Source organism: Sinocyclocheilus rhinocerous, unplaced genomic scaffold (assembly GCF_001515625.1).
Source record: "Sinocyclocheilus rhinocerous isolate Xijiao unplaced genomic scaffold, SAMN03320098_v1.1 scaffold273, whole genome shotgun sequence".
Classification (NCBI taxonomy): Eukaryota; Metazoa; Chordata; class Actinopteri; order Cypriniformes; family Cyprinidae; genus Sinocyclocheilus; species Sinocyclocheilus rhinocerous.
Window position 1 is genome coordinate 2,776,678 of NW_015656360.1, and position 12,350 is coordinate 2,789,027.

Below are 12,350 nucleotides of genomic sequence, written 5' to 3' on the forward strand. Positions count from 1 at the left end.
GGAGAGTGGGACTGTGGGCAGTGCTCGGGGTGGTGACTGAAGGCGGTGACTGAGTAGTTCTGAAGTCACTTTTTACGGAAGTCACAACGGTTCGTGAAAAATCCTTACTTTTGCTACTACTACTTCATGCAGGCTGTGTGCATTTGACTGTGGATTGACTGTTTTGAAACTTATATGGTAGTTACTTAGCACCTAGACCTCAGTTATCATGAAAAAAGCCAGGAAATTTCAGTTTTGACAATATGGGACCTTTAAGTTATCAGCTGTGCTGAGAGGAAGGCCAAAGATGTAACCGTTTGAGCAGCTTCCCGTGCCCCCCTCTCCCGCCCTGCTGTGAACTGCTGCAGAAGTGTGAGGCCAGGTTTAGCTGTGTAATCAGCAGAAGATGTGTGGCAGAATAAAACTGCACTGGCATCACAGAACAAGAGCGCCATCCAGTGGACAATTGGTATATGACAGAAAACACAAAAGTACTGTTTACCTGATGGCAGGATCAACCATCTACGGACACCTTGGCAATTGAATCGCCATTAGCTAGTAAATTTTTTAGTTTACTCGCCAGACTGATATTCCATATATGCATGTGTGTGTGTTTTAAATATATATATATATTTATACAGCGCTCTCTCCACCTTCAATACCACGACTGAGGTGCCCTTGAGCAAGGCACCGAACCCCCAACTGCTCCCCGGGCGCCGCAGCATAAATGACTGCCCACTGCTCCGGGTGTGTGTTCACAGTGTGTGTGTGTGTTGCTGTGTGTGTGCACTTAGGATGGGATAAATGCAGAGCACTAATTCCAAGTATGGGTCACCATACTTGGCCACATGTCACATCACTTTCACTTTCACTTATCTGTGCTAAACTTATACTTAGCGTCCAACTCACACACTGGCGAGTAAAATCTGAGAATTTATAGCCAGTGGCTAATATTAGACATAATTTAGTCGCCCAGAGTGAAGATTAGTCGCATATGCGAGTGATTTACTCGCAATGTAGAGGGTTGAGGATATTAAAGTCTTTTAAAGGGAAATGCCAACCATCATCTTCCCTTTCACATCAATAAGACTTGCCCAGACTATAATCAACAAAGTTATTTAGAGAATAATTGCTGATAGACCACTGAATGATTAAAAATTAATGAATTAATGTACCATTACATCTCTGGTATGCACTAATTTTCAATAATTCAATTGTCATAATTACAGCAGAAATATTTTAGCCAATATGGAGGCCTTTGAATATTGTGTTGGACAGCGAGGGGCCTTCAGGTCAACAAGAAACCTTTTCTCCTGACACTCTAAGACTCAAAGTGATGTGGGAAATGGTCTGCCTCAAAATGACAGGAACTCAAAACATACTTTACGTTAAATTGCAATGTATGCGTACATACACCCTCAGCTTTCATGATGTTTGAAAGGCACTCACAATCACAGCCCTCCCACGTGTGTTTATTACTTTAAAAGTGATGGAGGGACAAACAGAGATAGAGAGAGAAATGGAGATTGACAGATGAATGGAAAGATAGCCCTGACAAACTGCAGGCAGCTCTAACATTCCTCTCAGGCCTGTTGAGAAAGTAGCTGTGAGTTCAGAGTCCTTGACATGTTCCGCCTGCCAGCTGAAATCCACTAACACAGAGACGGACTGACAGCTCTCTGTGTCCTGGCACTGCCTCATACATTCCTCACAGCCCAACACTGATAAGACTGATGACAAAATATCAAATGTACTTGTATCCAGTGTTGGAGAAGCTAGTGTGAAACTTGTCAAGCTACAAACTACTCTTGAAAATACTACAAGCTACTAACAAAAAGTAGGTGACAACATTAAACCTGCCTAAGGGGACATCCCCCGTCTCATCCGCGTTATTATTTAGAATTAAATTAAGCTTTTGTTTATTACTGTGATGTAAAGCTACATTTTTAGTCTTCAGTGTCACATGATCCTTCAGAAATCATTCTAATATGCTGATCTGTTGCTCAAAAAACATTTATTATTATCTATGCTGAAAACTGCTAAATATTTTTGTGGAAACCGTGATACTTTTTTTCCAGCATTCTTTGATTAAAGAACAGCATTTACTTTTTTAGTTTTTGTTTTGTAACTTTATAAATGTTTTGTAATATTATAAATGTCTTTACTGCTACTTTTGATCAATTGAATGCATAAAAGTATTATTTCTTTGCTAGTTTTAAAGCATCACTTTGGTCGTCATATTCACCCAAATGGGAAAGTTTCACCTCACATTATAGCAGTGGTTCTCAACCAGGGAGCTGGGGACCAGTAACTTAATTTAGATGCTAGAAACACACTAGTGTACACTATAATAATTTACAGTACATGACTTTAGATTTTAGTAAGTTTAATGACTTTTCCAGAACGCTAAAAGATTCCTAATATTCCCAGGATTTCCATGACAAAGGAAACCCTGGAACAACCCTGACCATTCCCAGGGTTTAACTAGGTTGACACTTTTTATGTTCCATGAAACTTGAATATAAATACAACTAGAAAAACTAGAACACACCCTAATTTATTAAACAAAGTCAAAACCTTAGTGATAAACAGCAACATTTAGCATATTCATTTACTATTATGAAGAAGCACGACCAGTTAATCATTTTTCAGTTGTTGGAAAAAGAAGGTTATTACTGGAAAAGTTTATCATTTTAAAAACAGCTAAACTACTATCATCACACTACTGAAAAATGTAGTTAATGTAGTATCTCCTTTCAGCAGCCACTTGTAACAAACACTTGATACACAATTCAGTCTGTTTTCTGAAACCTTGCTTTTCAAAGGCACAACAGGTTGTGATTTGTGATTCATATCCCGAAGGTATAAGCCCCATTTTCCCTGTTATCATTGCCAAAACATCATGTGACAGTGATATACCGGAATGCTGATTCATCTAGTTCTGCTAAACTTCCCTGACCCTGGTTAATCTTTGTTTAGGGTTCGGAGTGCTGAATATTTATAGCAGACATGATGAATGGCTGTCTCTGTTCTTGCCCTGACCTGACTAATTCCAGCTGAGTAAACTCTGCCAATGATAAAATACCATTAGTTTCACATACACTAGCATGGTTCATTATGGGGCCTCTGCAACTGCAAACCACAGACTTTTTCCACAGGCCTATGGCGCCACCATGTGACCACTGTGGGGCTCAGAAATAGAAGTGGACAGAGGAAGAGAGAACTGATCCAGATCATGATAGTACTTTCATAAAGAGATCACTCTAACGATTGAATTACACATACACACTAGTGTATCCAGGCACACGGACTAACCTTTCTGCAGCGTGGGTTTGGGCAACTGAACAGAGAAATGTCTTTATCCAGCAGTGCTGGGAAGTTACAAAATGGACACCTTGAAAAGAAAGTGAGGAAAACAGTGTGGTTAAATCTCAAGTTTGTACAATTTTCAAAGCTTCGAATTGCATGGCTCTCGAAAAGCTGAAATACAGAACACTATAAGGATTACTTATGTGGATTACTTTTTTTGTCCTTTTTGGAGCTTGATAGCTCTAGTTACTGTTAACTTTCATTGTATAGAAATTAACAGTCTGGACATTCTACAAAACATCTCCTTTTGTGTTCCACAGAAAAAAAAAGTCATATAGCTGTCTATCAACACGTTTAACTCACCTGACCAGTTCATCAGCACAGGTGGCGGCTACGGCCTCCTCTGCCTGTCGCTCGTAATATTTGTACAGAATGTTTTCAGGTAAAACTTTCTCCAGCTCACTCGTAGGGAAGGAACAGGTGCAGCTCCCATCCATACAACTCAACTCCGACTGTAAACAAACACAAAGAACCATTTTTACTTAATCTGAAGCCAAAATACACTGTAACTGTAAAATTCAGTGAGTGCTTGTGTTGAGTACCTACACTACCATGGAAAGGTTTGGGGTCAGTAAGATGCCTTTTTTTTTTTTATTATGCATTTAAGTTGATCAAAAGTGATTCTATTTTAAATAAATGCTGTTCTTTTCTATTCATCAAGGAATCCTGAAAAAATATATATCATGGTTTCCACAAAAATATTAAGCAGCTTTACTGTTTTAAACAATAATAAAAAATGTTTGTTGAGCAGCAAATCAGCATATTAGAATGATTTGTAAAGGATCATGTGACACTGAAGACTGGAGTAATGATGCTGAAAATTCAGCTTTGCCATCACAGGAATAAAAGTCATTTTAAATTACATTAAATTAGAAATGTAATTGTTATTTTAAAATGTAATAGTTTTTACTGTAAAACTTCTTTTTGACCCTTTTTACTGTATTTTTGATCAAATAAATGCAATCTTGGTGAGCATTTCTTTCAAAAACACTTACCGACCACACACTTTTGAATGGTAGTGAATGGGTCTAAACACTATAAATTTCACTCCATTAGACATAAAATATGAAACACCTGCAAACCAATGATGCCAGAGCTTTAATAATCAAGGTGAATGTAAACAGTATACCTTTTGTTTATGATTATTAGAATGAAAATTAAACTAAGATGGGAGATAAACTGGGAAGCACCTAAAAAAGCACAGGGCAAATATGAAACCAAATTACAGGGGAATTTTACAAATGAGAACAAAACATGAACACTGTGCATAATGCCTGAAAACATTGTGACATAATAATGGACGTGACCGCACATACAGTTTCCAGTAGGGTTGTGACAGTGAGGAAATTTTCCAACCGGTTAATCGACGTGTGACAACACCGGTAATACCGGTATCACCGCGGGGGCGGGGGCGTTCCCTCTTTTCCTGGCTTTCCTTCGCTTTTAAATAGCTTGTAAAAGCGGCGTGCGCATTTTACTTTCACTTTCAAATAGCGGCAATTCGGAGTAAAGCAATTGTTCGTTTTTAGTTCGTTTGAATTTTCCCTCTTTTCCTCGCCTTTAAATAGCTTAAAAGCGCCGTGCACATTTTTCTTTCACTTTCGAATTAGCGGCAGGTCAATTGCTTGAATGCAACAACAAAATACAACGTCAAACTCACTTTAGCTTATATATAAAACATAGAACTTTTATTAACAAAACAAATAAAAATACACCATGCTTTAGGGCAGGCTATGCCTAATATAAAATAACAAATAACTTACATAAAGTTTAATAGGTATACAAAACTGGAAATAAGTAAACATGCATTAATATATAACCAAGTAAATAAGAAACGTAGAACGTTTATTAACAAAACGAGTAAGAAAGCTTGGAGGCACAGCATACACCTTGATGTCAAATAAAATAAATAAATGACACAAAGTTTAAATAAAGTAAAAATCAGCAAACAATGTGGAACCAATTAAATAAGAAACAAATGTTTAAAGAAACTTCCAAAATCACCTTAGATAAACGGCAAAAGTCAACAGGCTTTTCAAAATCCAAAATATTGCCAAACAGGTGCTTTTGCATTTCGTTTCGAAACTCATCCGCGATCGTCTTGTCTGTCTCACCCCACTCTTCTTGTAAGTCAGCTCGACTCACTCTCCTCACTGGAGAAATGAAATCTGATCTGTGATGCAACTGTCGTTCGGCGCGGCTGCTCGTTCAGTTTTTAATTGTAGTGTCTGTTCTTTTACTGAACTAAAAGTATTAGTTAGATGTCTGATATGTTAGCCTATGTATTGTTATGCTATTATTCTCCCACGATTCTGAAAACAAGAATTAGACAACCAAACAAAATATGTAATTTGAGTTTCTGAATAAATGTTTTTTTTTAATGTTATAAATGAGTCTATTTATAAATGTCTAAAATGTTATAAATGAGTGTATTTAAAAATATTTATTCATTTAAATGAATTCATTATGTAGCTAAAAAATCATTTGAAAAATGACTTGTTTCGTCCAGAGTTTTTGAATGAAAATCTATATTTGAAGCGTATCATTAGTTCCAAAGGTTTATTACTCGTTTTGATCGAGGCTGCCGCAACATCAGTTTATATCCGGATTAAAAACTTTTCTCCAAATACTTTCGTTATTATTTAATGTTTGCAACATAGAAATGTAGCCTACTGTGTAAGTAGACTGTTTGTGTAGACCGTTTCAAACATAAAGCTTGGCTACATGATGAGCGCTGCGCTGCTCTATCTGGATCAGCGGCTGTGCGAAAGCAGGTTTAAATATTCCGATGTGACTGTGTTTTCAAAGGTTTAATAGACATAGCAGAATCACCGTCATTTAGGAATAAGATCACGTGTGTTTTAATCGAGATCGCGATCTTTTAATGATTAAATGTGCATACATATGAGCCTATAGCCTATGTTTTTTTTGTAGCCCATGTCATATTTGTACCAGACCTCAAAATTAACCCGGGCCTAGGCCCGGGCGGCCCCCCTGCTTCCGCGACCTTAGAGACTGAACAGTCTGAACAGATGACTTACCCGTCCTGAGCCAAAAACTGCCTCCTGGGCGTATTTCACCAGACACTCCTTGCAGAACAAATGGCCATCTGTACACTGGGTCATCTCCTCGAAGGCAAACTCCCCACAGCAGCAGCCACACTCAATCAACTGGCCGTCCTGGTCAAAAGTGTCACATGCTCTCAACACAAAGTTTAGTATTATAATCTACAACACATTACAAGGCTGAACAAGGTCCCTCTGATCTGCTTTTAGAGCTGGAACTGTCTGTTTTATACAATAATTTACAACTGTGGAAAGGGACAAAATAACTCTCACACTCTAAATTGTTAAGTTTTTTTTTTTAAATGATGTGGATTGACATGTGATTACAGGAGCATTAAAAGAACATAAACTGGCTCTTCACACCGACCTTTTGATACTGCTCTTCATTCACTTGCAAAGCCAATAGGAAATCTTCATGCTGAAAGTGGAGGAAAAAACCCTCGTAATTATTTCAACAATTAACAGCCTGTCAGCTCAGTTCACCACAACTCTATTTCTTTGGGTTATTGCAGGCGGAACCATCAGAAATAAATGGAAGAAGTGAGCCGTGCCAAGTACCTCAGCCATTTCCTTGGCTTTCTGCTCGTAAAACTGCAGCTCTTTCAAGAGCGACGGCTCCAGTGTAGTCTCGTTACCGCGGCTCCATCTGCGATTCTTCTCCAAAAAATACATCTTTCTCTCCAGTTTAAAAGAACCTGAGATGAACGAGATGCAGTGAGCATTTCACTGTTTACCTGGTTTTATTTTGCGCTTGAAAGGCATGCAAAAAACAAAGACATATGTAGTCACCCTGCTCAAACTTGAAGTCTATGAAGGCGCGCTCATTTGGCTCTCTCCTTCTCTTCTTCTTCCCTGAGGGGTCAGTGGAGTTCTCTTGCCACTTCTTGAGGGCTTCGAATAAGGCCTTTGAGAGTTACCAGAAAGATTAATGCCACACAAATGACTAGTGGTCAAACAATATGGGATGCCAGTTTCTGGATAGTGACATTTACATCTGCTCTGTGTAATTTCTCAGGTGAAAGAAAATGTGACAAAATAGGAATGATACTAATGACAACGAAATACATATCCAAAGCTATTCTGCCAACTAGCAAACTAACCAACCCTAAAACAACTGCTTTTCAAACAGCCTCTTTATTATAGATTCAAACATGGAAGTATAATGTTATACAAATCTCACTGAGAATGAGCACCTCGTCCCTCAGTTTTGCTTAGTTGGCAAGTTTCGAATCTCCACCCACACAGAGGTCACCGTCAAACCCAGAGGCTTGCTATTGGTCAGCACTGTGCATTTGTGTGTCCAGTGCACCAAACTTAAACCCAACGCAAAATTCACATTGGGAAATTTCTCTGCCACTTAAAGTTTATCATGCGAAACTGTTCATTGCGCGGGTGTCGCTCACAAAATTTTGCAGAGCAACAGTAAACATGAATGCAACTTTACACTAAATAGTTGAAAATAGACCTGTATATACACAGGTTTGTTTGGGAATAACATTTGCGGCCAGTTTATTGTGAGTGTTTCTGTTATTTACAAAATGTAATAAATTACTTAAATATTTAAAGGTATTAGTGTATTAATCTTATACTGCTGGTGACAACCAAAGGATTTAGTTAATCAGTCATTTGTAACATTTAAATGTAGCGCACAAAAAAAATGTACGACAATTAAATTAAAACAATATTTAGATTATTTACAATTTTCCATAAAATACACACTGAAAACAGAATATTTTTCACCTTTCGGGTGATTGCATAGTGTCCTTTGAGGCAATTCAGGGCCCACTTGATATCCTGACAGCTCAACATTCTGAAGTCACCCATCAGCATGTCTGCAGCTTGAATGACGACCTCTGGGCCAACAGTCTTTAGTTTGACATAATCAAAATAATTCTCACTTTCCTGCATGACAGAGAAAAAGTAAGTAAATTATACTCTATTAGTTCAATTTTTACAATGCATTCATAGTAACAACATCAAATATATATAAATAAACTATGGATCTGATGAAAATATTGTGCAAACCTGCGTCTCAGAATCATTCGTCTCAAGAAGAACACTGCTTTGTGTCACAACTGAGTTTGCTTTCTTCGGATAATCAGGGTTTTCCAATAATATATTGCATATTCTGTGATAAATAGCCCAAACAATGTCTCACAAAAAAAAAAAAAATTCACACATGAACAAAATACATCTGAGCAAGAAATGAGCAGAAAAAGATTTGTGCTTACACATTTAAATCTTTCAGGTCACCTCTCTCTATCAGTTCTGCTACATATGCGTCTTGCACATCGGGGAAAAGGTCCATCTGAAAATGTCAAAACAAATCAAAATAAACCCCACCTTTAAAGTGCAATATGAATAGTCGGATACTGTAAAATGAGGTGCTACTCAGAAAACTCACCACCCCCTTCACCAGCATATCAATATCAAGGGACGTCCGGCCAGGGTTCTGCTGTATTACGGGTTCTCTGGGTGCTGACGGTCCAGGCCTCTCATTGTCTGCCAGTGCAGGGAAACGTGCAGGAGAGAGAGGGGCCGCCGGCTGCTCATCTCGCCTGACGTCTACTAGCACAGTCTCCTGTGGTGTCCGAGGCCTTTGTGTGGTCCTTTCAGTTCTCGGCCAGACAACCACTTCAATTTTGTTGCCCAAGTCTGACTGACCTGATTCAGTGGTGGGTGGAGCTGAAAAAAACAAACTGGCCTGATTCACCGAGTGTGCACTGGCTGAAGGGTCCTTAGGAAGGGGCAGTGAGTCCTTAACAGGCATTGGAGGTCTGTGCAAGGCATTTTCTCTAGATGTCGAGGGTACAGCATTCTGGTCCGTGGTTAAGACACCTATGGCTTGGTTTCCTAATGCAGGATGTGCGGTGACTACAGAAGGATGATGAGTGTGTGCGCTGGTAGGATGGCTGTTGGATCCAGATGCCTGGCTTGGGAAGGTGCTCGCACCCCACTTGGCAGCAGGTCGGATCAGCTCACGATGAGGTGAGGGCTGTGGCTGCCAGATGGAAAGAGAGCGTATGAATAATATTTGAACAGGAACTGCTCATCACGTTTTAGTGCAGTAATTACAGATCCATTTTCTGGAAATCAGACATTTAAGCACTGAGCAGAAAGAACATTTCTCTCAACTCTTTCTCTGTAGTTGTCACTTTTCTTGAGAAAAAAATACTTTTTTATTGTCAAACCAAAAATAGTGCTGCTAAAAAGTATTTAGACAATTAAGGAACACTTAAAAATTATTAATAACCATTAGACAGTAGACTTCAGAAGATATTATATAATTTTCACACCAGTACAGTATCCATGTTCAATATGGTTATATGCGCAAATTGCCTACCAGTGTTATTTTAGTATCATTGAGTTTTTATCAAGAACAGTAAATAACAGTTTTCATTAATATATACATTTAGATTTTTTTGTTTTACTAAATTAGATATTCAAGTTTAACTAAATTAAAATGAAAAATGTTGTCTTGGAAACAAGTTGAAAACTACATTAAGATGAAGCTGAAAAGTAAATGAAATTGTTAATTTACACCTTAAAGGATTAGTTTAACCAAAAATTAAAGAAACGTGTAGCGGAGTGCCAGAGTGCCTGTGTGTAATTTGAACAAAAACTCTGGTGTAATTTGAACGGGAGCGGGCGGTCTAACAATATCCCATTCCCGACATCCTTTCAGAACAGCATCTGCTCTTTATTCTTATTGACCACCGTACAGCCTGCACTCAGGACTGTTATGCACGCGCTGCACGCATGAACCAGCGCTTCCTGAGTCACGCATTTTATTTGCGAGGTCTGTGCGCAGCATGTGAATAACGATGCTCAGAGCAGGCTGTAGCCTACCGGTGTGGTAAATACGGTCCTCAGACAGAACAGGCAGGTTGTCGATGAGTGACAGAGCAGAATAAGGATGGAGCGAAGTGTGGCTGCGCTGTCCTTGAAGGACGTTCAACTCGTTTTTGTTTATATTTTGCTTAGCCTATCATTTTAAATGACAGATGACGTAGCCTATTTATTTTAATTTTTTTCTCTGCGACACTTTTCCTACTGTGTACAGCAAAATGTTAAACGAATTTAGTATTTTGACAAGACGAATAAAAATAGCTAGGCTATTTCTGTACAACCTACATTTTTATTTTTTTCTGTCTGCGACATTTTTCGTATTGTGTTATAAATGTTAAACGAATTGTATCCTGACAAGACGAATAAAAATAAGAAATAAAATTTTTGTACAACATTTTTATTTTCTCTGGCAGCAGTTGCGGTCAATAACTTCAAGACTCTTGACAAGACAAATTATATAAATACAATTTTGTGCAGACTACACTTTTATTTGTCAGCCCATCTCTCTTTCTTTCAGTAGCGGAAATTTAAATGTGAGATTCTGGAAACGAGATCTAAATTTAGCGGTAACGGTCGGGTCGGGAAGAAAATTATTCTAAACGGACAGCGGGTGAACAAAGAGTGAATACATAGCGGGAGCGGGTGGGAGTGGAATATAACCTCGCGGGAGCGGGACTAAAAAAATAGTCCCGCGCAGACCTCTACTTTGAACGGCCATATCTCCCTAACGGCGCGGCGGATCCGCACCAAATTCGGGGGATCCCTTCAACTTGAGGAACCCTCTCAAACGCCGAATCGAGTGTATGTCTCGAGGCCCCCTTTCGAAAGAGACCACCCCCGCATCGATAGCTACCGTACCGACACGCGGAGGGTGGCGTTCGAGAGGGCTCCTCGAGCTGAAGGGATCGCCGCCGCATTCGCGAGATAGTGACACCAGCCAACACTTTCACTTCAGTAAGGAGAGCTCTTGTTCAGGCAGCAGCATTCAAGCGTTGTCTTATTCGACTGTAAGTGCCCTGCGAAGTAGACTTCACATGATATTCCGCCATGAATCCAGTTCCAAAGGAACGTACACGTTGCATTCAAAGAGCATTAAAGTGCGCGGGACGTGAATTTAAATTGTATTTATTTACAGAGGTATATTATGTCACACAGTTTGGACATACGAATGGGAAAGTGTCCAAAATTTTGACTGGTACTGTACTATAATATACACAAAGAATATCTGCCGATATATCGATATCGGCCTTTTTTTACCCCCTAATATTGGTATCGGCCCCCAAAAAAACCCATATCGGTCGGGCTCTACTGTTAAGTAAGTTTCATTCAAATAATTTGAATTTAAATTATTGTTTCAAGTTTAAATTTATTCATTTAGAAGACCCTTTTATCAGCAACTTACAAATGAGGAAAAAATATTTATCATTTGTTAATTTATTTACTGATTAGGTAAGTAACCATGTAACAATCTGGATAACACGGTCATCCAGTCATATTGCAAAAAAGAAAAACCCTTCAAGACAATGGGGTCAACTTTGCTTCAGGGTTGTGATCACTTTAATATTTTATTTTTTACTAGGGGTGCAACGGATCGTAGATGATCCGTGATCCGTACGGACCAGGCCCCACGGTTCGGCACGCATGTGATTCGCGGATTAACTGTTACGTTTAACCATCATAGAGTGAAAGTTTATCATTTACACATGTTTTGTCTTGCCAATTTACACATTCAAGCAATTTAAACTCGCGCGCTGATTTCTGTGCACCCACCCGCCACACGAGAAGCGCACACACACAGAGAGAGAGACACAGCGTGAACAGCGAATTGATTCCTCTTTTACATGCACACAAAGTTATGATACAATACCCGTTTTGGCAAGTATTCTAGTAAAAACAGTCAGTTATGTCTTAAGTGAATGTAAACAGCTAAGAAAAAACCCTGATGTGCGTCAGTATTAGGTCCGTGCATTTGGTCTTAAAGAGACAGCAGCCAATAAATACCTGCTTCTGCTAATCAAATAACACCACAGCTCTAACGAAGATTAATCTGTATTTAACTTGTGCAGTGAGCACTATTGTGTTATTTTA

General features: G+C 38.9%; 1 protein-coding gene across 3 annotated transcripts in view; it reads right to left on the minus strand.

Annotated features, from left to right (window-relative positions):
* The window catches only part of rnf216 (ring finger protein 216), a 48,712-nt gene that overhangs the window by 24,409 nt on the left and 11,953 nt on the right, over positions 1-12,350 (minus strand). For 2 of the 3 annotated variants that reach the window (XM_016527660.1, XM_016527659.1), the window contains 10 exons: positions 8,818-9,414; positions 8,645-8,721; positions 8,439-8,541; positions 8,154-8,315; positions 7,203-7,317; positions 6,972-7,108; positions 6,781-6,831; positions 6,390-6,527; positions 3,652-3,800; positions 3,295-3,373 (listed from right to left, as the gene is read on the minus strand). In XM_016527660.1, the coding sequence (XP_016383146.1) occupies positions 3,295-3,373; positions 3,652-3,800; positions 6,390-6,527; positions 6,781-6,831; positions 6,972-7,108; positions 7,203-7,317; positions 8,154-8,315; positions 8,439-8,541; positions 8,645-8,721; positions 8,818-9,414 (1,608 nt within the window). The remainder of the gene's footprint in view (positions 1-3,294; positions 3,374-3,651; positions 3,801-6,389; positions 6,528-6,780; positions 6,832-6,971; positions 7,109-7,202; positions 7,318-8,153; positions 8,316-8,438; positions 8,542-8,644; positions 8,722-8,817; positions 9,415-12,350) is intronic. The other variant, XM_016527661.1, reaches the window with a different exon arrangement.